Source organism: Marmota monax, unplaced genomic scaffold (genome assembly GCF_021218885.2).
Source record: "Marmota monax isolate L192 unplaced genomic scaffold, Marmota_monax_Labrador192_F-V1.1 WCK01_AAM20220418_F8-fsc00142, whole genome shotgun sequence".
NCBI classification, from domain to species: Eukaryota; Metazoa; Chordata; class Mammalia; order Rodentia; family Sciuridae; genus Marmota; species Marmota monax.
In genome coordinates this window covers 2,955,548-2,980,783 of record NW_026692025.1, presented here as the reverse complement: position 1 = coordinate 2,980,783, position 25,236 = coordinate 2,955,548, and the positions used below count along the sequence as shown (strand labels likewise).

At 33.9% G+C, this 25,236-nt stretch overlaps 1 protein-coding gene across 3 annotated transcripts in view; it reads right to left on the bottom strand.

Moving 5' to 3' along the window:
- The window catches only part of Gabra3 (gamma-aminobutyric acid type A receptor subunit alpha3), a 236,062-nt gene that overhangs the window by 135,049 nt on the left and 75,777 nt on the right, over positions 1-25,236 (bottom strand). For 2 of the 3 annotated variants that reach the window (XM_058582576.1, XM_046453413.2), the window contains exons 2-3: positions 8,124-8,163; positions 1,112-1,276 (exon numbers count right to left, since the gene is read on the bottom strand). In XM_058582576.1, coding sequence (XP_058438559.1) covers positions 1,112-1,251 — 140 coding nt within the window. In that variant the 5' untranslated portion in view covers positions 1,252-1,276; positions 8,124-8,163. The remainder of the gene's footprint in view (positions 1-1,111; positions 1,277-8,123; positions 8,164-25,236) is intronic. The other variant, XM_058582578.1, reaches the window with a different exon arrangement.

Here is a 25,236-nt window from a genome sequence, read left to right as displayed (position 1 = left end):
AACTTTACCCATTTCCCTATCTTGTTGCCTTACTTTCTTACAGTTTTCTGCTGTGAATATTTTTCTTAATAAATCCTTTGCTCAAGAATACTTCCATCAGATGGAATTAGCAAAGACAGTAGAATGAATTGGACATAGCTTTTCTATGTTCTTGTATGAATACACAACCAGTAAAATGCTGCATCATGTACAACCACAAGAATGGGAAATTTTACTCCATGTATGTATGATATGTCAAAATACACTCTACTGTCATATATAACTAAAAAGAACAAATCAATAAATTTTAAAATGAATATTTCTGTCATGCCCTGCTTCTAGAGAACGTAATCTAAGTACCCATGAATTCTGTCTCTGAAGTCAAAGAAAAACATACTATATGTGTATATTTTATGTGTACTTCTCTCCTTATGTTTTATTTTATGAACCAAAAAAAGATAGTGGTGGGTGGAGGAATGGGTAAGAGGCAAGTAGAAGCAATCAAACAGACCACTTCTTCAATAAGCATGAATGTAAAGGGGAGCAAACACTACAGGGACTATCTGTAGAGAAAATTCTTAAATTTAAGATGAGAGATTCCTTATCATTTTGAATGTTAATGCACTAGATCCAAAAAAAAGGTGTAGGTTGAAGATTTATGAGAGACGACATAATATTAATAGCAAAAAGCTGGAGACAATTGCTTTTAAGATATCACAGAGGGGATTCAACATGAGCTATGGACTGCCCAGGAAGATCTTTGAGGTCTCTTTTTGTGGGAGAGTGGTACCAGGGGCACACAACCACTGAGCCACATCCCCAGCCCTATTTTGTATTTTATTTAGAGACAGGGTCTCACTGAGTTGCTTAGCACCTCACTGTTACTGAGGCTGGCTTTGAACTTGCAATCCTTCTGTCTCAACCTCTGGAGCCACTGTGATTACAGGCATGCACCACTGAGCCCGACTTTGAGGTCTCTTTTTATCTTGAGATTCTGAGCTGATAATTATTCTCTCAAATACAATGTAATATATCAGAAACCAGAGTATTTGGTTCATCTGAGGAAAACTCTGAAATCTGAGGTAGGCATTTATCAAATTCTTCTTTTGCCCCAAACCTTAAGTATTCTTACCCGCCAATATCTTGCTTTACAAAGTCCCCAGGTTCTTGTCGTCTTGATTCCCCTTGGCCAGTTGTTCCAGGGAGAATATTAATCAGAAAAAGAAGCCCCAGTCTGGTCATGTAGAAGTGACACATATGTGTGATCATCATCTTCTCAGGTACTAACTTGAGAGACCTGTGAAATCCACAATACAAGGAAAGGGGAATGGACAAAAGGGTAGAAAACAAAGGGAGGGAGGGGGAAACAGATTAAAATGTATTCAGCTCTATTAGAACCATTTAACTCTTCTAGTATCCAGTTACAGAATGCTTAACCTGATATCCTCCTTCCCCCAGCTCATCAGTGCTACCAAAATCCACACCAATATAGGACACTTTTTCTGAATACACCAGAGCTCATTAAAAAAAGGATACATAGGATAGTATAAAGAATTCTAGATTAAAAATCAAGAAACTTAACATATATTTCCATCTCTTTCTTTGTCTTCCTCTATGATGAAGTAACTTCCAGAACTTCCCTTAGCCTCAATTACCCCTTATACTCCAAGAGCTTAAAATGGTCTCTCACATCTTTATTTTATTTCTCCTAATGCCACTTGACCTTTAGTGTCACAAAGGCCTTTCCTTTCGTTAACAGTGTAATAATGTAGAAATTCTGGCATATTAAGACCTGGAGACTTGCCAGGTAAGGTAGCACACACCTGTAATCCCAGCAGTTTAAGAGGGTGAAGCAGGAAGATTGTAAGCCACACAGTTTAGGAATAGCATGTAAGTGTAACTTCATTGGCTGTTTCTTAACAGCCAACAAGAAGATGGCAAATTCAAGGCCAATCTCAGACACTCAGTAAGTCCTTCAGCTACTTAGCAAGACCTTGTCTCAAAAAAAAAAAAGCATAGGAGCATGGAATGCTGCAGATGTGGCCCAGTGGTTAATTGCTCCTCTATGTTCAATCCCTTGTTTTATATATATATATATATATATATATATATATATATATATATATATATATATTTTTTTTTTTTTTTTTTTGTAGGGCATGATGTAACGTGGGGCATGTTGCATCAGAAAAGAGGAAACCTAACTTGCTGGCTGCTACCCGCTTCCCAGTCCTGGGGCCACATGTGGCTTAGAGAGCACCCAGCGATTAGCCAGAAGGCATTGCCGTGGGTTGTGATGAAGAATTGGACCACCTCTAGGATAGGCTCAGAACCCTTCTGCCCTGTGGACATTACTGCCTGTAGGATGGGTGTACACATGAACTCTCCCCACCCTGCTGACCTTTACCCTGATTGGCTCCTGTACATTATATTAGCTGTGTGTGTTTTCTCATTAAACGAGATCCTGCTTTGCATCTGATTGTCCTCTGTCGAGGGAGGGCTGGGTGCTGGCGGCCAGTCGACCTTTACCTTTCTTGGTTCTTGGTTCATCCTGGACAGGTGTGCTCCCCCAATCTCTCCCCCACAGGTCAGGAGGGAACAGGGGGCTAAAAACATATATACATACACATACACACACACACACATATATAGATATATCTCCTGTCATCTCTTTATATCATTTTTTAAATTCTTAACTTAATAGAGTTATGAAAATTTCCAGAATATTAAAAGTCCTAGAATAAACTGTTTCCTACAAGTGGTTGGTAAAATGCTGAATGATAATGCACAATAGCTCTTGATTAAAAATTCAATGTTTCCTCATTAAGAGATAATTTAGGGCAAAGCCAGATCTTTTAGATAGAGATCACAACATAAAGAAGGAATCTAAGCCCAGCCTCCCAGCAGAAAATTTCTTAATAAATCAGCAAATTATATAAATAATAATTAGTAATTTTGGATTGCCTACATGTAAGGCTTTTTTGTATACCTTTATTTTGTTTATTTAGTTGAGTCTTTTTATGTGGTGTTAGGGAACAAACCCAGTGCCTCATGCATGCTTGGCAAGCACTCTACCACTGAACCACAACCCCAGCCCTGTAAGGCTTTTTTGTATAAATTCTGGACTGGTAAAGGTTTACTCAAGACATAAAGTTAAGAAACAGCCAATAAAGTTACACTTACTTACTATTTCTAAACTGTGTGGCTTAAGTTTGAGACACTAATCACTTCAAGGACTCCCAACTCTCACCCAATGCTACTCTTTTGAAATAATATCAGTAAATTAATTTTCAGAGGGAATGAGGGGTGTGAAATTTTTTTCTAAGAAGTCTTATACATTAGGCCAATAAGCAAAACATATCAGTTGCGGGGAGTATTCTGATAAAAAGATTAAAAGGAAGACTCCTTCTAAATCTATCCCATTACTATAAAGCAGTCACTGAGTTCTATACAAGGCTGTCCTCATGAATCTGGAACAGGTGTATCAATAATTTAATATTGGAGGAGATAGATTTATGATATGATTAAATATCCACATTGGGGATAATCATAGTATTAGTTTGTACAATATGAAATCGCCACTGTTTGACAATGTTTCTTTCAAAAAACAAATTTCTTATATTTAATCTAATATAGGTGCTATGACATTCATGATTCATGAGCTGTACAATAGTTGTTGGAGATTTTATAGGAATGACAAGGAACAGTACAGTTCAGAAAACCATACCATGTAATTTAGAAAATATAGCTCATGATCAGACAATTCTGAAGCATGAGCAACATTCATAATAAAGACAGTAAACATGATATGCTCAAATACCACAGTACCTTAGCAGACCTTAATACTGTATGATCACATGACAAGGATTCATGCTAAGATAAACATTATACATGCATCAACAACTATTCCACAGGAATAAAGGGACTTTATATAGGATATAAAATCCAAACTATAGAAATAAACCATAGACTATAGGACATAACAATGATGTATATTCAGAAAACATAAAAGTTTGAGTAACAATCTTGAGTATAAGAGAAGATAACCATGCTATATGCACAAAGACATCCATGGTACATGTCCAACTATGCTATTGTAGTATATAACTATGGGCTATGCTTAAACTATGGTGAACAAGTAGCAAACCATCACATTAAGAATTAATAACAATGACACAAAAGTGTTAATGATTTAGAAGGTAAAAACGATGATATATAGTATGATACACAAGAAAACAATATTACATGAAATTATAAGTAAAGTACATACTAAAATAACCATTGGGCATTAGAAAACAGCCATCAGATATAATATATATATATATATATATATATATATATATATATATAGAGAGAGAGAGAGAGAGAGAGAGAGAGAGACATAATACATACCCTGCAATGACCATAGAATTTTGTTAGCAAACATTACTATTATGAAGCCATTTATGGAATAAAACAATATGGTCATCAGATATGTCAGAACACCATAGCACATGAATATAATAATCATAAAACAAGAAAAGATGAGTTTGGAATATAGTTCATTAAGACATGGTGCATGATTAGAAGGATGACCCTGGACTGTTGCTCAACAATACAAATATACTTAACTGTATTCTTTAAAAAATGATTAAGTGGACACTTTTTATGTTAAGTATTTTTCCATAATTATAAAAAATTATAAAAAGTGTGTTGCTGGACCAGATATTCTTGGCGAGTTAGCAAATATCCACAGAATAGGCCCCTGTACCTGTTACATGTGCAGAGATATGTTATGTATGATCAGCTATTACCATTAAATGAATGTCTATTGCTATATGTTCAGACAACCATCAACAAATGCAGAGATAGACTTTACACAAATAGATACCTAAATCATTATAACAAACTTGGTGATGTTTCAAATGATCATAATGCATAAACTGAAAACTGTGATACTCACCGTGCCTTCAAACAAAATATTCATATAGCTGGAGATAAATTGATTCATGCAAAGAGGTATTTGATTTATTCATCCTTAAGTGACATAGTTTAAGAAAAAATGGTCCTACTGTGAGAGTAGACCACCATGACGCAGAACAGAATATCATGGTCCATAAGCAGGCAGACACTGTCAAAATTTTTCACAGGAGCAGAGAGGCAAGATACAAATGAAAGTGGAGTATCAATGACTACCATGAGTAAATAATTATCTATAATATTTGGATACACAACTATAGTGAAAACATCCATGGTGAATAAACTAAAAATTACAGGAAAGGAATATAATGTAATTACATGAATAATCAAACAACCATGATGCATGAGAAGAAAGTAAAACCTAGTAATTGTTTAAAAGTCACTGTGAATAACCTAAAGCACACCACCAGTGTAGACAGCTATGGTGTATGTTTATATAAGTACAGTACATGGAAAACACCAACATTATAGGAGCTTACAACCAACTGTGGCACAGCAACAGATGACTGTAGCAGGAGCAGAATGGCCATGAAACAGAATGAGACAAACCTTAGGCAGTTGCAAATAATCATGGTGTCTGAATGGATTATTCATGATATATGAACACATAACCATGACACATACTCAAGTCACATAACATATGATTGCACAGGCAAATTAGCAAATAGTTACTCTACCTATTCACCCTACTTGAGAGCTAACAGAGACGACAAGGAACAAAGAAAGAGAAAATATCATACATAAAATCAAAAAATTGAAAATTAACACCTCCATCTCAGAATCGATCTCTTCTACCTCTCTCATCTAGAATCCATATCTGTACCTGTTCTCCAGGAGAAAACTCATAACTTAACTCAGATGTTAGACCTAGCATGTTCAAACCTGAGTCTCAGATATTCACATACAGCCCCCCACACACAGCATTAATGGGCCTCTTGCAGTCTTTCCCACCTCAATTAATAGTAATTCCACCCTTCACTTGCTCAGAGTAAAGCTTTGATGTCAATCTTGACTCCTCTCTTACTCTTATACCCTACATACAATGTATCAGTAAGCCCCAATTGATATTCCATTCAAAAGGAAACATATCCAGGTAACAACCACTGCTCGTTACCCCCTCCAATACCATCTGGCTTGTTGTCTCTTTTCAAGATTATTGTAAAAGCTTTCTAACTTAGCTTGTTGCCTCTGCTCTTATCCCCCTTACTTCTATTCTACAAAAAGCAGCCAGAGTACACTTTCAAATTGTTATATCAGATCATGTCTCTTCAATTTCTCAAAATCCTCCAATGCCTTCCCATTTCAAAAGCTTCACTGGGATCTACAAGGCCCTAGATGAACTCATCCCCAAATAGCTGGCTAACTTTATCTCCTATTAGCACTCCATTCTGGCCACTGTGGCTTCCTTGCTGCTCATTGATTATTCTGGGCATTTGCACTTGCTGGAGACTCTACCTAGAATTTTCATCCATCTAACTTCCAGATAGTTTGTTCCTCCACTTCCTTCAGGTTTTAATTCAAATAACACCTTTGCATTGAGGCCTTCTCTAGCCACCCTTTGTAAAATTTCCCTAATAATTTCTACATATTTGCTTGCTCTATTTTCTTCATTTGCACTTCTAATATATATTTTATGTATTTTTGTTATTGTATGCTTCCCTAATAAAATATTTAAATGGGGACAAGGATATATGCAGTTGTCCCTTGGTATCTGTGTGATATTCTAAGACACATCTCCCTAAACCAAAATCTGCAGATGTTCAAGTCCCTTTTATAAAATGGTGATATATTCACATAGAATCTATGTATATCCTCTAGTATACTGCAAATCCTCTCCAGATTACATATAATACCTAATACAATGTAAATTTTATGCGAATCATTGTTATACTATATTGTTTAGGGAATGACAAGAGGAAAAGTTTGAATATAATCCAGAGACATAATTTCTTTGAATATTTCCAATTTATGGTTGTCTGAATCTGTAGATACAGAATTTGCATAGAAGAGTGCTTAACAAGCCAGTCACAGTGGCACATGTCTGTAATCCCAGCACCTCAGGAGGCTGAAGCAGGAGGATTGCAAGTTCAAAGCCAGCCTTGGCAAAAGTGAGGCCCTAAGCAACTCAGTGAGACCCTGTCTCTAAATAAAATACAAAATGGGGCTGGGGATGTGGCTCAGTAGTTGAGTGCCCCTGGGTTCATCACTGGTACCAAAACAAAAGTGCTTAACAAATAATGGGTACTTTAAAAATAACAAGTGAATGTTATTATGGCAAAGACATAACCCTAAACAAAGTAAAATGGTATAAAGGATTGAATATAAGATGGACTTTGGAACCTGCCAGACCAAGAGTGTATAAGAAAGTACCAAATACTAGTTGTTTTAGGCTTTAAAGACCTCTTTATGCAATTAAAATGGGGATAATAACATAGGGACTATAAAATTTAAATAAGATAATATATATAAAATGCCTAGCGAAAGACCTGCTTCTTCTGTTACATCCTGTCCAAGTACAAATGTATCTTATCATGAATATTTGAGCACCTGCTATGTACAAGGTACAGATACAGCCAGTTCTTCTATTGGATATGTTATTAAAATTAAATATTTTATAGATCATAATGTTGTGTCAACTTGTTCAATTTCAAATTTCTATGTGGTATGTTAAGGATTGTAAGTAATTGACTACAAAATCTTTAAGAATGAGCAGTACTTTAAACCTTGGTGCATTTATATGGACTTAGATGAAACTCTGGTTATAAACTTGGGGAAAGGAATAAAAGAGTTTATTTTATAGCATCTGGGAAATAATACTTGGGATGAGTGTGTGCATGCAAAGTTCTGAGAATGCCAATATCTGGAGTTTTCCAGGTACTGTGCTCTACAGTGAGCTTCAGCTCTGCCCTAACCTAGTCATCCATTCCTAAGGTCATATTCTAAGCTTTGTTGAGAAAAAAATCCATGATCTCAAATGACTCTCTGATCACATCTTTCCAAATCATTTTATGGAGTACCTTCATACTATTGATTCTTCTGTCTCCTGCTCCAATATCTCTGATCCTTTGAATATAACCTTTGAATTACACATCATCACCTTTGTGTTCTCTTTTCCTTTCTTATCCTTCTTGGATTACACACAGAGACTATGATTAAAATCAGTATAATCATTCTCCAGTACGTACCTTAAACACACTTGCTTCTCTCTTACTCTGTTGTTGCTGCCTGGGAAAACATAAATTCTTGTTAAATTCAACCCTTTACCAGCAAACAAGCATTTGAATATAGCTAGAGGAAAATTCACAATTATGCCTGAGTGCCCTCTCTAGGTTTTCAACATACTTCTAGTGTCCCAGGATCTTTTATATTTGCTAAACCAATTTACTCTCCCACTCTCTGATACAATAATTTTAAATTTCTTTTCTCTGCTTAAATCTCCAATATTTCTTCCCCCAGACTCTCAACAAAAGGCTTTGCTTGTTTTATCAAGAAAAACAAAAGCAATCAGAAAACAATGCCTCCATCTACATAATATCAATCTACCTGAATCTCAGCCGTATATTCTACCTTCCCTCTATTATCAAAGCCTCTGTGATCCTGTTTAACACTAGCCCACCCACACATGCCCTGGATCCTATTCCCCGTTCCATGCTGAAGGATATTATTCCTGTTATATCTCTCCCACACTTGTCAGTATTGTTCTCTACTGGCTCATTCCCTGCAGTATAAAAACAATGTAATATCATCCATTGTCAAAAAGAAAAAAAAAATTTCTCCCTTGACATGACATTGCCCTCCAACTCTTTCCCACTTTCTCAGCTTCATTTCGGTAATTTTCTATATCACTACTTCAGCTTCCTCCCTAATCATCCTCTAATACCACCCACACCAATCAAGTATTTTCACTTATAACTCCACTGAAATTACTTTCCATTAATTCATTCAAAACTTATGGAATAATATATACCAGACACCATCCTAAGTGCTGGAAATATAGCAGTAAAAAAGCAAAAAAAAATGGAATCTACAAAGAAATAGAAGAACAATAGATCTAGGATTTATCTCTCATATTTCAAATCCATCTATTGTCCAATCCACATACATACCTCAAATTTTCTGTTTTATACCCTATATCCAAATTATCATTCTGTTGACTTTAGAACATATGCAAACTCTACTTCACCCATTCTTATCGCTCCTAAGGTGTTGGGTACACAATATCATCTCCCAGCCTCATGACTGCAATAAATGCCTGCTATGCTTTGAATATGGTTTTTCGCCACCAAAATTCATGTTGAGGCTTGGTCCCCATTGTGACAGTGTTAGGAGGTGGGCCCTAGAGAAAGATGTTTGGGTTATCACAGATGTAGTCCCCAGAAATTCAATCCTTTCTCTTTGAGTGATTTTTCACTCTCATAGGGTGGTTTAGTTGTCATAACAGCAAGTCATTATAAAGCAAGTATACCTTTCATGTTCTCCCCTTTCTACACATAAATTCTACTTTCTACTAAGAGCTTAAGCAGCATGAGACCTTTATCAGAAGCTAAGCAGATACTGATGCCTGGCTATTGGACTGCACTGGCTCCAGAACCATGTGCCACAATAAGCTTCTTTCTTTTAGGGTTATTCAACCTCAGGTGTTGTATTTTAGCAACAGAAAATAGACTAAGACAATGGTCTACCTTGTCTCTGTGCTTACACATTTTCCCCTTTATAATCCATTCTCTGCACAGCAACTGAAGTGAGATTTTTGAAAATATAAGTCAGATTATATCATCCCTTTTCCAATTTTTCCCAATGGATTTTCATTGGATACAAAGTACCTGAGATGATCTTAAGAATCTAGTTGATTTGACCACTAGCTACCTCTCAAAACTCGTATCTTTCCACTCTTCCTTTCCTCTATTCATACCAACTCATAGTTGTATCCTTATATTCCCTGTAAACACCCAAGGCTCCAGATTTAGGGACATCACACTTGCTCCTCCTTCTTTAGTAAATTTTTTTCTCCATATATCAGATTGACTCATTTCTTCACTATCTTCAGGATTCTATTCCCATATACCAATTCAGATACATCTTCTCTGATCTCCTTTATTTAAAACTGTGCAGTTTTAAATAAACTATCATTATTCAGTTTTGTTATAGGATATATCACTACCTAAAATTACACTGCACATTTATTTGTTCATGGTCTACTTGTCTCATTAGCTATGTTTCATTAGTGCAGAGGTTGCAGAGCAGTGCCAGGCACAGGATAGCTACCTAATGAAAAAGAGCTGCAGAAAAAGAGCAAATGCTTTTCTGAGTTCATACCTATACAATCTGCCATCCTTTCCTTTTCAGAGATCTATTTTCAAGACTATTCTTCCCTTTTAAATCTTTCCTCCATGCCCATCCAACCCTTCATTTTATGGAAAACAAATGCTTCTCTGCCTGCAGTTTCTTAACAGAAAACATTATGTATTTTTGGCTTAAACAAATTTGGCTTTATGTCAAAGACACTTCTTCACATAGTGTAATTCCACATGTAGCACAACAAAATCATTGAGTAATATTCAATGATCTTTTGATTGATCATGAACTAGCATTCTTCCCTATTATTATTAATTGTGCCAAACTTTTGTCATTTCTGTCAAGTCACCTACATAAGAAAACATATTCTTTTTCGGCAAAGAGTCAAGATGATCAGGAGAGGTAAACCACCAACAGCAGACAATAATAGCTACTTTCTAGCTATGATCTTTTATCATTTCTTTATTAATCAATGTTATGTGTTAGATGTGACATGTCCCCCAAAAGCTCATGTGTGGGACAATGCAAGAGAGTTAAAAGGTTTAATGATTGGGTCATGAGAGACTTAACCTAACCAGTTAATTAATCACCTGATGGGATTAACTAAGTGATAACTAAAGTTATGTGTGGCTGGGGGAGGTGAATCCCTGGGGTGTAACTTTAGGGTACATATTTTGTCTGGTGAGCAGAATGCTCTCTGTTTCCTGGTTATCATATCCTGAGCTGTTTCCCTCCACCACATTCTTCCACCCTTATGTTCTGCCTCACCTCAAGCCCCAGGAAATGGAGTCCACCATCTATGGACTTAGACCTCTGAAATCATGAGGCCCAAAATAAACTTTTCTTTACTCTAAAATTGTTCTTGTAATGTCCTTTAGTCACGGTGCCAAAAAAGCTGACTAAAACAATCAAGATTCTTGAACTAGTGATATAAAATTGTTTACTCCATCATATTCACCTTCTATTCATTCTTTCATAAACTGCCTTCTGCCTCCTTCTCTGACTGTTTCACTGAAACTGCTATATGAGTGATCACCAATAAAATAATAAACTATGCTTTAGAGAATCCACTAGGTTAAACTTCTTTATTTCCTTTTTTATGTTTTTATTAGGGCATTGCAGTTATACATAATAGTGGGGATCATTTTGACATTATCATGCATGCTTAGAATATAATTTGCTCCTCTTTAGTTCTGAGTACTTTCTCTTTCCCTTTCCTCCTCCCTCCCCCTATTTCCCTTCTTCTACTCCTTGATCTTCCTTCTATTTAATTACTCTTTTATGGATATGTATAAAGGTTAAATTCACTGTGATATATGCATGTATGTACAGAGCATAATTTGGTCAATTTTATTCCACTGTTATTCCCTTTACCATTCACTCATGCCTGCCCCTCAATCTCCTCCCTTTACTCCACTTATCACCCTTCTATTTCCATGGGATCATTCCTCTTCTTCTTCCCTTATTTTAGCTTAGTTTCTTTATTTGAGAGAAAATATCCAACAAAAAATATAATGATTATAAATATCTATGCTCCAAATGTTGGTTAACCTATATATGAAACAAATCCTTCACAATTTAAAGAATCAAATACACGACAATACAATAACACTGGGTGATTTCAACAAACCTCTCTTACCATTAGAAAGGTCATCCAGACATAAACTAAGAAAAGATTCTTCAGAACTAAAAAAAAAAAAATACTACTAATCAAATGGACCTAACCACCAACATCTATATACTATTTCATTCATTGAAAACTGAATTTACTTTCTTCTCAGCAGCACATGGAGCTTTGTCTAAAATAGATCATATTTTAGAGCACAAAGCAAGACTTAGCAAATACAAAAGGAAAATAGACATAGTTCCCTCCATCCTATCCGATCATAATGGAATGAAACTGGAAATCAATAAGATAAAAAACAGAAAGCATTTTAATACCTGAAGATTAAATAATACACTTTTGACTGAGTAATGGATTATTTATTTATTTTGATAACATTGACCAGAAACTCCCTTCACTGAAATTCTTTGAATTCCATGAATTCTTTGAATTCCTAGAAATACTACACTTGCTTTCATGTCTAATCTGATCCTTTTTGAGGATTTCTAGGTGAATACTTCTAAATTTGAGGTTCCCTTGTTTTGAATTAATATGATACAAAAGAGTTGGCATTCATATATTAGAAAGAACATTTGGCCTTTGGTGTTGGGGGACTGGTATATTTCACTTAGCATGACAGTTTCCAGTTCTGTCCATTTACTGGCAAATGCCATAATTTCATTCTTCTTTTTAGCTGAGTGATATTCCATTGTGTATATATACCACATGAAATGGGGTACACTCCATGTATGTATAATATGTCAAACAACACCCTACTGTCATGTATATCTAAAAATAACCAAAAACAAAGAAATATGATCAAAAACAAAGTATAAAAATATAATGGAAATTATATCTTCTTTCAATTTTTCATTAATAGGGACAGATAACAATAGAAAACAGTATGCAGAGAGAAATTTGATTATCAAGACTAATGGAAAAAAGGCAAAATTCCAGTTCTAAAAAGATTTTATATATATATATATATACAACTTCTAGAAATAAAAAGAATTTTGGATAGTATATGTATTACTTGACCTACACTAAATACAAAGAAAAACAATCTTATATCTTCTACACTAGATGAAGAGAAAAACTTGAATAATTAAAAAACTATCAAAATAAGGACAAATGTAATTCTATATCATGCAGATCCAGAAGAATGAGAAGTTATACTCCACATATGTATAAATTGTCAAAATATATTCTACTGTCATGTATAACTAATGAGAACAAATAAAAAATAAGAAGTAAACAAAAGAAAAATAAAAAAGGAGAAATAAAAAGAATTAAAATGATAGTTTCAAATACAGATAAATCAGCAAAGATAAGACATATAAATGAATTAAAGGCTCAGTTAATCATAAAAAACTTCAGCAAAGTAGCAGGATATAAAATTAACACCAATAAATCAACTGAATTTCTATACACCAAGGATGAATCAACTGAAAGAGAAATCAGGAAAACTATCCATTAATAATAGCCTTGAAAAATTAAATACATGGGGATTAATGTAACAAAAGAGGTGAAAGACTTCTACAATGAAAACTACAGAACACTAAAGATGGAAATTAAAGAGAGCCTTAGAAAATGGAAAGATCTCTTATATTGTTGGATAGGCAGAATTAATATTTTCAAAATGGCCATACTACTAAAGGTACTATACAGATTAAATGCAATTCCTACAAAAATTTTAATGACATTATTCATAGAAATAGAAAAAAGAAGTCATGAAATTCATCTGGAAAAATAAGAGGCACAGAATAGCCAAATCAATCCTCAGCAAGAAAAGTGAAGCAGGAGGCATCACAATACCAGACCTTAAATTATATTGCAGAGCTACAGTTAAAACAAAAAAGCAGCATGGCATAGGCACAAAAACAGACATGAAAATCAATTGTGCAAAATAGAGGAGAGAGAGATAAACCCACATAAATACAATTATTTCATACTAGACAAGTATACCAAAAAATATATCAGAGAAAAGATAGCTTATTCAACAAATAGTGCTGGAAAAACTGGCAATCCACATGGAGCAAAATGAAATCAACCTCTCTCACCCTGCACAAAACCCACCTCAAAGTGGATCAAGGATGTAGGCACTAGACCAGAGACTCTTCACCTACTAGGAGAAAAAGTAGGACCAACTCTCCATCATGTCAACTTAGGAAACAAATTCCTCAGCAAGACCCCTAAAGTGCAAGAAGTAAAGTCAAGAATCAATAAATAGGATGGTATCAAACTAAAAAGCTTCTTCACAGTAAACAATCAAGAATGTGAAGAGAGAACCTACCAAATGGGAAAAAATCTTTGCTACCTGCATCTCAGATGGAGCATTAATATCCAAGATATACAAAAAACTCAAAAAACTTAACACCAAAAACAAATAAATAGCCCAAATAGTTAAAGGAAAAGGAACGCACTTCATAGAAGAAATACAAATGGTCAACAAACACATGAAAACACAAACAACTACTTTGCTGAAGTTGTTTATGATTAACTGAGCCTTTAAATCCTAATTCTAGCAATTAGAGAAATGAAATTAAAAATACACTGAAATTTCATCTCACTCCAGTCAGAATGGCAATTATCAAGAATGCAAGTAACGATAAATGCTGGTGAGGATGTGGGGAAAAAGGTAAACACATACATTGCTAGTGGGACTGCAAATTGGTGCAACCACTCTGAAAAGCGGTATAGAGATTCCTTAGAAAACTTATAATTGAACTACCAATTGACCCAGTTATCCCACACCTTGATTTATATCCAAAGGAATTAATATCAGCACATTACAGTGATGCAGCCACATCAATGTTTATATTAGCTCAACTCACAATAGCCAAGCTATGGAACCAACTAGGTGCCTTCAACAGATGAATGGATAAAGAAAATGTGGTGTATACTCACATGTAATATTACTCAGCCATAAAGAAGAATGAAATTGTGACATTTGCCTGTAATTAGATGGAACTGGAGACTATCATGCTAAGTGAAATAATCCCAAAAAACCAAAGGCTAAATGTTGTCTCTGATATGCATATGCTAACACACAAAAAGGACCAGGTAAGAATAGAAGTCTATTGGATTAGACAAAGGAGAATGAGTGAAGGGAAGGGAAGGGGAGTGGGAGTAGGAAATACAGTAGAATGCATTGGACATAATTTCCCAATGTTCATATATGAATACATCACAGTGAAACTCCACATCATGTACAACCACAAGAATGGGATCCTAATTAGAATCACTTATACTCCATGTATGTATAATATGTCAAAATACAATCTACTCTCATGTATATATATAAATAAATTTTAAAAGGCTCAGTTCAAATAAAAAGACTATAAGAGTTGGGTAGAAATAAGAAAGGGGAAGTACTTGGGACTGAAGTGGAGTAAATTATAATGCATGTGTGTATTATTTTCTAAAATGAACCCCAATATTATGTAAAACTATAATGCAGTAATAAAATGGAAATAAAACAACAAAAATTTAAAAATAGTAAAGACTAAATGAACTTCATGCTATTTAAGAGTCATATCAAATCTGTAAACCCAGCAACTCATGAGGCTAAGGCAGGATGATAAGTTCAAGGCCAGCCTCCACAATTTAGCAAAGCCCTAAGCAACTTAGTAAAGCCCTGCCACAACGTGAAAAATAAAAATGGCTGGGGATGTGGCTCAGAGGTTAAGTGCCCCTAAGTTCAATTCCCATTACCAAAATAAATAAGTAAATAAATAATGACTCATATCTAAAACATAAGGGAACAAAAATTTTTTAAGTTAAAAAGATATATTAAATATTAACCAAAATTATTTTAATATCAGGAAATAAAAACTTGAATGTAAAAGTGTTTTATTAGAAATAAAGATGAAAGCTCCATACGATAAAAGCTTCAACTTACAGGAAAATATGAAAAATTTTACATATTAAAATATTTAAAGCAAAATTCACAAAACTACAAAGAAACACTCATGTTTCTCATCACAATGGGAAATTTAGCACACCTCTTTCAGAAATGAAGAGATTAAACAAAGTAAAGAAATCAAAAGAGATGTAGAAAATTCGAACAAGATTGAGTGACACACCTGACCTATCGGAAACATATTGAATACTGCACTCCTGATAGCAAAAAAGCACACATTTTTAATCTCACTAGGTATATTTACAAAAATTTATGGCTCTACAAAGCAATGAACAATAGATTTAAAATTCTTGATACACTATGGAATATTTTATATGGCCACATGCAATCAAGGTAACCATTAATTGAGAAAGAAAAAATCCACAAATGATTGGGAATTAAGAAACACAGTTCTAGTCAGGCACAGTGGCTCACACTTGCAATCCCAGCAGCTCAGGAAGCTAAGACAGGAGGATTCCAAGTTTAAGGCCAGCTTCAGCAACTCAGTGAGGCTCTAAGCAATTTTGTGAGACCCTGTCTCAAGATAAAAAGGGCTGGGAATGTGCTCAGTATAAATTGTTCCTGGGTTAAATCCTCAGTGCTCATGCCCCTCCCCCCAAAAAATAAAGAAACACACTTCTAAATAACCAAAATAAAATCAAAGTACATATTAGGACATATTCTTAACTATACAATAACAAAATCACTATCAAACTTCTGGCATACAGTAATTATGGAAAAACATAGAGGAGTACAAAAACTAAATCTTAATGAACTAAGCATCTATCTCAGTAAGAAAGAAAATAATTTAAATAAGCCCAAAAAGGAAGGAAAATAGTAGTAAAAATCTAAACATAAGTTTTTGAAATAAGAAATAACTTATAAAAAAGAATATTATGAAGACCAAAAGTTGATTCTGAAATAATATTAAATAGATCCTAAGTGGGTAATTAAACAATTTTATGCTAACACATGAATATTTAGACCAAATGAAAGCGATTTATTGAAAAACATATTAAAACATTATGAAGGAGAAATTAGAGAAGGTGAATAGGCCAATAAGAAGTAAAGAAATTGAAATATTAGCCAACAATCCACTCACCAAGAAAACATATGGCCAGATGTCTTTCCTCTGTGTTGGCTGACATTCAACAGATAATGTAAATCATGCACAAATTCATCCCCAAAGTAATAAAAGATACAACACCCCCAACTTATATTATTATGACAACAATTTCAAGAAAGGAACATCACCGGCAAAAATCCAAAGGAACTTTAGTAAATCATACCCAAACCTAAAATAATACATCATGGCTAGAGTTAGGTTTAGCCAATGAATTCATGGTTAGTTGAGTATTAGAATGTCAATTAACATAATAGTCCACATGAACATAATTAAGGAGAAAAATGTTAGGCTCTTATCAATATAAGTAAGAACAAAAGGGAATTTCCTTGAATTGAGAGTATCTACAAAGCAACCCACAAAAAACACATATCTAAAGCAGAAATGATTAAAATTGTTCTTTTGAGATCAGAAACATGATGAAACTCCTAACTTCTATTGAAAATCCCAGATAGACATGTAAAATAAGAATAAGAGATAAGTCTTGAAAAGGAAAAAATAAAATTAATAGCTATATATGAAATGAATGTGTCTACAGAAAATGCTAAATAACCAACAGGTGAATTATTACAATTTATAAGATAGTTTATCCAGCTAGCCAGATAAAACATAATGTTCAGAAACCAATCATGCTATAAATAAAAATTGCATTCATGAGAGCATAAAATTTTAAATAAATCTAACAAATAATATGTAAAATTTCTGTAGGAGAAATGTATAGAATTTTATTTAGAGAGAAAATAAAGACCTAAATAAATGAACAGATACAACTTTAAACACAATTTTGTAATGATGTCAATACCACAAAATCTAATTTATTTTTTGATTGATAAATCTGGACAAGTTAGTTCTAAAATTTATATGTAATTGCAAATGACCAAGAAGAGCTTCTAGGTGTCTCAAGGAAGAAATGGATATCTTCTACCAAATATCAAGAGATATTTTTCAGTTTCTCATTTATTAATATTATTTTAATTGATAAATCATAATTGTATACATTTATGGAGTGCAATGTGACATTTTTAAATAGTTTTTTTAATTGTTGAGAGACCTTTATTTTATTTATTTTTATGTGGTGCTGAGGATTGAACCCAGTGCTCACACATGCTAGGCAAGCACTCTACCACTGAGCCATAACCCCAGACCCACAATGCGACATTTTGGTATATGTTTACCACGTGTGATTAGATTGAACTAATATATCCATCACCTTGCTTACCTATCACTTTCTATGGTACTACATTTGAAATTTATTCAGTTACTTTTAAAATATACAAAATATTATTATTTACTAGAGTCCTCCAGACCTGTAATAGATCTCAAAACTTATTATTCCTATTAATTTTCAGCTTTGTATCTTTCTATTAACAATTCCCCAATGTCTCTCTGTCCCCTACTGCAGCCTCTGGTAACTTATCTTTCTACTCTCTGCTTTTATGAATTGAACATTTTTAGATACCACATATAAGTGAGATCATGCAGTATTTATCTTTCTGTGTCTGGCTTATTTCACATTAGCATAATGTTCTCCAGGTTTATCCATGCTGTCACCAGTATTGCCTTCTTTTTAAAGGCTAACTAATATTCTATTATGTATGTTAATCACATTTTTATCAATTTTTTCTTTATTGGACATTTTCATATCTCAGCTATTATCAATAATGCTGTAACAAACAGCAGTACAGATATCCCTTAGATATATTGATTTCAATTCAGTTAATACATGCTCAAAAGTGGGATACATATGGTAGTTCTATTTTTAGTTTTTTAAGGAGCCTCCATAATCTTTTCCATAATGGTTATACTCACATTCCCGGCAGCAATATGCAGGAGTTTACATTCCTCTCCGGTCCCACTAATGCATCCTATCTTTTGTATTTTTTATAAAAGCTGATCTAATAGGTGTGATATGATATGTTATTATGGTTTTAAATTGCATTTCCCTGATAGTGGTGTGAAACATTTCCTCATAACTTTTGTCCATCTGTATGTCTACTTTTGAGAAATGTCAGTTGAGGTCCTTTGGCCATTTTAAATTGGATCATATACATTTATTGATTGATAAAAAAATTTAAAATCTCATAACATCATTATGATATGCAGTAACAGGAATCCCTAAACTTTTGAAAGTAGTATAAAAGGTACAACCTCTTTAGAGAACAGTTTGGCATAAGATCATAAAGTCAATACACAAACTCATGATCTATTACTTCCTCTGCTAGACACAAACCTTCAAAAAACTTATGAACAAAAATGCCAAGTTAATTATGAAAGAATCTTCACAAAGTGCTATTCTTGAAAACAATTTGGAAAAAACTATGTGTCTGTCTTATAATAGAATTGATAAATTGTGCTATATTCATACAATATACTAGCGTATAACTGTGAAATAGAATTAGCTACAATAAAATGCAACAACTTGAAAATATCTCAGAAACAATGTTAAACAAACAAGCATCACCCAGTGAAACAGCATTATTTTGTTCAAATAAAGTTCAAAAGGAGCAAAACCAAAGTGAATTTGTTTCTATATATAATAAAGTGATTTTAAAAAGTTAGATTCAGTTGAAAAGGTTGAGATCAGAAGTGGGTTTATTATATGGTTCAGAAGTAGTCACTTTTTATAGATTTTGACTTGGTAATGGTTATAGAGTTGTCATTTTATAATTATTCTTAAACAATGTATATCTTTATATAACAATTCTATATGTGTGCTATATTTCACATATTTTAAAATACAGAAAAATAAATCTTATACACATTACATGCTAAAAATTTAAGATTGTTGATTTCATCAATATACTTCTTTAAGAATTTAGTCTTAGGATTGATTGGAGAAATGCAACTAAAGCAATGAGGCATCACTCCATCTGTCAAATGAACAAAGGGTTTTTAAAATAAATGCTAAGCAAAACAGGAAAATTATATATGTATAATAAATCTATGTAACCTTACTTGAAAACAATCTGGCAGCATGAATAAAATGCCTGTAAAAATCCTTGATCTGAATCATGAATTGTATTTCTAGAAATCTACCTAAAATTTTAAAAAAATCATGTTTAAATATATTTACCACAATATCACTATATTGTGCTATATAGCACAATTTTTAAATGATTTTATCTGTGCATATTAAGCGAATGACTGAATAAATAATCATCATTGATACATCTAAATATACAGTTTAAAATTACATTTTAAAACTATTTTCATGTGGAAAAATGTAAATGACATATCAATATGTGTGCAAATCAGGATATATAGCTCAGAAAAATGTTTCCACTCAAGGACAAATACTGTGAAAACCGAGAATGGAATTGAACACAACATTTCTCAAAGAGAATAATTAATGCACAGGAGCACAAAATCGATATGAGTGCCCACTTGATCATGGAGCATTGTCTATATAAGATAACCATAGTGTATAAATAGGTGGCTAAGAGCTTCTCCATAGAACCACATAAATCAATAGTCTGTAACGATGATCAAGAGCCAACTATGGACTGTCAACTTGCACACATTTAACTCTGAACATAAATACCAGATGTACACAATGCAAAAGTTCACAACCATTAAATATGAGAAGGCATCAATATTCTAAGAGCACTCAGAAAGAGTGCATATTAAAGTGACAATGGTAAAAGAGTATACAGCCATGGAGAAGGAAAGAATCCTGGATGCTGTCACCAATAATAAGAAGTTATTTAACCATGGAACATACCATAATAATTCTGGGGACATAAAAGAAGAATAATGATTATTCAGGTAGATATTTCATATGATTAAAAATATTAAAACAAGGCTTGGGCTGTAGCTCAGTGGTAGAGCACTTGCCTGGCATGTGTGAGGCACTGGGTTTGATTCTCAGCACCATATATAAATAAATAAATAAAATAAAGGTGTTGTGCCCATCTACAACTGAAAAATTTTTTAAATATTAAAACAAATGGATTTGCTTCAGGAGCAGATAAAACAATGCAAAAGTTTATGCTGGTACATTCTTAAGCATCCATGGTGCATGAACTGCTGTCACTTAAGAAGGAACAATTTATTATGATAGATAATCAAAAAACCTGTGCTGAAAGGCATGAAATAGTAGACATTCACACATTAAAAAAGAGCAGCATAGTGACAGAATAGTGGACAAACATACTATATATGCTAACCATTTAACATTGATAATACTTTATTTTTCATACAGAAGTAGATAGACGTGATTTAGACGAAGACACACATACTGAATAAGTACAACTTTATGTTTTAAGACAAAAGGAGATGGTACTAATGATCTCCCTATTGAAGTATTCATCTTTAAACACAAAGCATGGAAAGAGGTGGCTTTAGTCCAGAAGCAGAGGGTAATGGTATAAAAGGGAATACCTTAGCATAGATCAAGAAGACCATCCATTGCACATGAATACTCATCAACAATATTTGAGAATTTGACCATGATGCATACCAAATTAACTTGGAATACCAGTTGAAACTAATGAAACAGGAAGAATTAGCTATGGTGCAACAATAAGTGAATATAATACAGATTAAATCACAAGTGTATTATGTAATAAAAACATGGAGCATGAATTTAACAAATGGCTTTGGCCCAAGAGCTGAAGAAATTAATGAAATGAAGATCCTATGATACATGGCCAAATGACCATGGTGCATGATGAAGGGGCACTTCTGGGGTCTGAGTATTTGACTATGATGCATAATCAGGAAGTCCTGCACCATTGCCTGAAAACCATATTATAGGAAGAAATGCAATCATTTAAGAGCAGATCTATATAGCTCAAGTGCATATAGTAATTGATATATGGTAATGATGCAAAATGAGATCATGAGCACATCATCACAATGCACCCTCACATAATGCAGCAAAATTAACACTTTGAAATAATATAGGAAGATGGTATTGGAATAGCAGTAGTGATAGTCTGGAGGAAAACCATCATGCATAAGATAATGCATAGTCCAAGATACAGAATATGGCATTATCAGTACAGGATCAAACCATAATGGTTCATGCTCAGAAAACTGTTGCTTCTATGCTACACAGACAGAAAAGCATGTTAAATGATCAAAAATTTTGTGGCAGAAAAACAATATTAGAGTTTGTTTAAATGGATATTGTATGAGATAAAAATAATGCATTAGAGGAACAAATATTTGGGGGGAAAAGCAAATATGGAAAAGAAAAACAACATAGTATGTGCTTAAATAGCAATTGGCCATGAATAAACAGATGTTTGAGCTTCTAATATACAACCAGATAACCTCAAAATGTTGAGAGGACACAGAAGCAATAGAATATGATACAGGAACTGACAGCTATTATAAGAAACCATATAAAGAACAAACAGAATGAAATAAATTTGATATATAAACTTATTTATATAACATGGAAGATGGAAATCTCATTACAACAGTAGATGTGAGTATATCATATGCAGAAAACCATATATCAGCATAATCACACAACCATGGAGATGAACATATAGTTATGTTTTAGAAGTAAGCAGGGATAGTAGGTAGACAAAGACATAAAATAATATCTACTGAAATGGGCATGGTACAATATTTTTTAAATTATAAAATAAGATGAAATGGAATGGTCTAGGAACAGATGACAGTGACCCAATAGATGGCATTATGTCAAGTATTCAGACTATATTTGTGCATTGAAAAATCTCCACCAGTGCTTAATTAAGCATGATAGAGAACAAAGAAAAACAGTCCTGGTATAATGATGATGAGGATAGTTTATATTTATTTAGTAATTATTGTATATCAAGAACCCAGTACTTACATGTAATAACATTTTACTCTGACAACAGCAAATGAAGTAAATGTTATTATTACAATTATTTTAGGGTTGAGGAAATCAAGGTAAAAAGATAAGATGTGACTTGCACATAGGTCTATTGTCACTCTATATCAGTATTCCCTCAGATGGACATAAGAGATTTTTTAAAACACACATACAGTAGAGGAACCAATGACCACATTGCAGATCTAGACAGCAATCCTTATTGCATAAATAACCATAGTCTATTATCAAACATTCCTGATGTGCAAGCAGCCACCACAGTAGTCAGAAGATTTGACCGTAGGCACACTCAGATGATTCTACAATATAAGCTGACATCCAGGATGATGGAGGCATAGGCAAACACAGTTCTGTCATAATTAATAAACTGTTATTCATGATACAGGAAAATCTATTCTTCCATTCTCAATTCAAGAATAGATGATTGCATTTTTACATAATCATAGTGTGAGTATAAGTATGCAGTACAATTCTAAGCACAGCACATGAGCAGAAAATGCTTATATATGATCAGTCCAATGTGTACAATGAGCTGATACCAATATGAAAGGGAAGACAGACAGGTACAATGAACAAAAGTACAAAGTGAAGATTGCACAAATGATACCAATATATGCTTTTTTAAAAGCCACAATACAGGAAAAAAAATACCTTGATCTGGGGCAGATGGTAATGAAGAGAAACACTATGATATGCTGAGATGAGCCCATGAAAGAAAAACTATCCCCAGTGTTTGCGCATTTGGCCATGATTTGCACCAACATATATTAAAACATGAGCTATCAATTATGATAACAGATACAAGCAAAAATTGTATTGTAGTCAATTATGATGCTCTTTTTTGTGGGGGAGATACGATTAATAATAAAAACATAGTACAGGAAAGATGGCTTTGGAAAAATAGTAGAGGACATTGGTGCAAAATAAGAAATGAAGGCATATCATCAGTTGACCATGTTGAATGGACAATCACCACCAATAACTTAGTATGTGACTGAGATGCACAACCAACCAATCTTGGGGTGCAAACTGAAAATCACAACAAAGAACAGGGAGACATGATACAAATAATATAACAAATATCACTGAAAACAGTATTTACCATGTTCCAGGCACTAATCTAAGCATTTTATATTTAATTCTGAATCCTCACAACAACCCTATGAGGTAGGTATCATTAGCATTATTTTTTGTAGTTGAGAAAACAGAGACAGAGAGGGATGAAATGACTTGCTCATAGACATCAAGAAATTAAATGGCAGAACTAGAATTCAACCAAGCAGACTGGTTTCAGAGTCAGCACTGTACATTTACACTGATGGTGCCATGCTTCCTCAGATGGATGTGGTACAAGATTAAAAACACAGAGCACAGGAACAAATGGCTTTGATCCAGAAGTAGACGGCTATGTAGCAAAAGTAGACACCGTAGCACATGCTCAAACATCCGTGGTGCATGAGCAGCCACCACAGGAGTCTGAGCATTTGACCACGATGCACACTCAGAAGGTTCTGCAACATAAGCTGACATCCAGTATATAGGAGTAGATACTGAGGACGAAGGAGGAGGCAAACATATTGAAGTAACAATCACAGTGCACAAAATGATATTCATGGTACAGAAAATTTCATTTTATTACAAAACAGAGAATGATGGTGTGTTTTCAGATAATCATGATGAGTGAGCACAAGATGATAGTAAAACTCCAAGCAATAAAATAGCAGAATGCATTATGCATATTCACACAACCATGGAAAATGAGCCGACAGCAACTTATAGCCAAGAGAAAAGTTATGGTAAAAATAACCATGTGTGGACAACTCATAGATGGATATGGGACAAGATTGCAACATCCCCATACATGAAACTTTGTTTCAGAAGCAGGCAACAAAGGTGCATAGAGAAACATCATGGAACATAAAACAGTTGATAAAATCCATCATCAGAGTTTGATCACTACACTATGACAAAGCAGTCATGGCACAGGAGTTAAGAGACATAAATATGGTACACAAATTTATGTTCTGAGAAGAAAACCATGCTGTGGTGTCCACTCAGATACTGTGCTGTACAAAAAACCTATGGACTTTACTCCATGAGTAGATGGCCAAACAAGACCTGATAGCATATGCTCAAATGATTATATTGCATGAAGAGCCAACACTAGTATTTGAGCAACACTAGTATTTGTGATACTTATCTATACAAACCCATGACACGAATTGAGAGTGGTGATACAGGAACAGATAGGCATGATACTATGCATAGTGAAATAGATATGGTTGGTGGTTATTCAATCATAATTACATTTATTCTATGAGCAGATGACAATAATGAAGCAAGTGAAGTCATGATACATGCTTAAACAGCCATCGTGTGTAAATAGTCATTATAAGCCTTTGAACATTTGTCTGGAATGCACAAGCAGCTCAGTGGTATGAGATAACATCTATCATTTTGGAACTGATAGACATGGAGAAAGAAAATCAAGAAAGAGTCAGGAGTGGAAATCCATGGAAGGAGAATAAATAACCATAGAACATAGA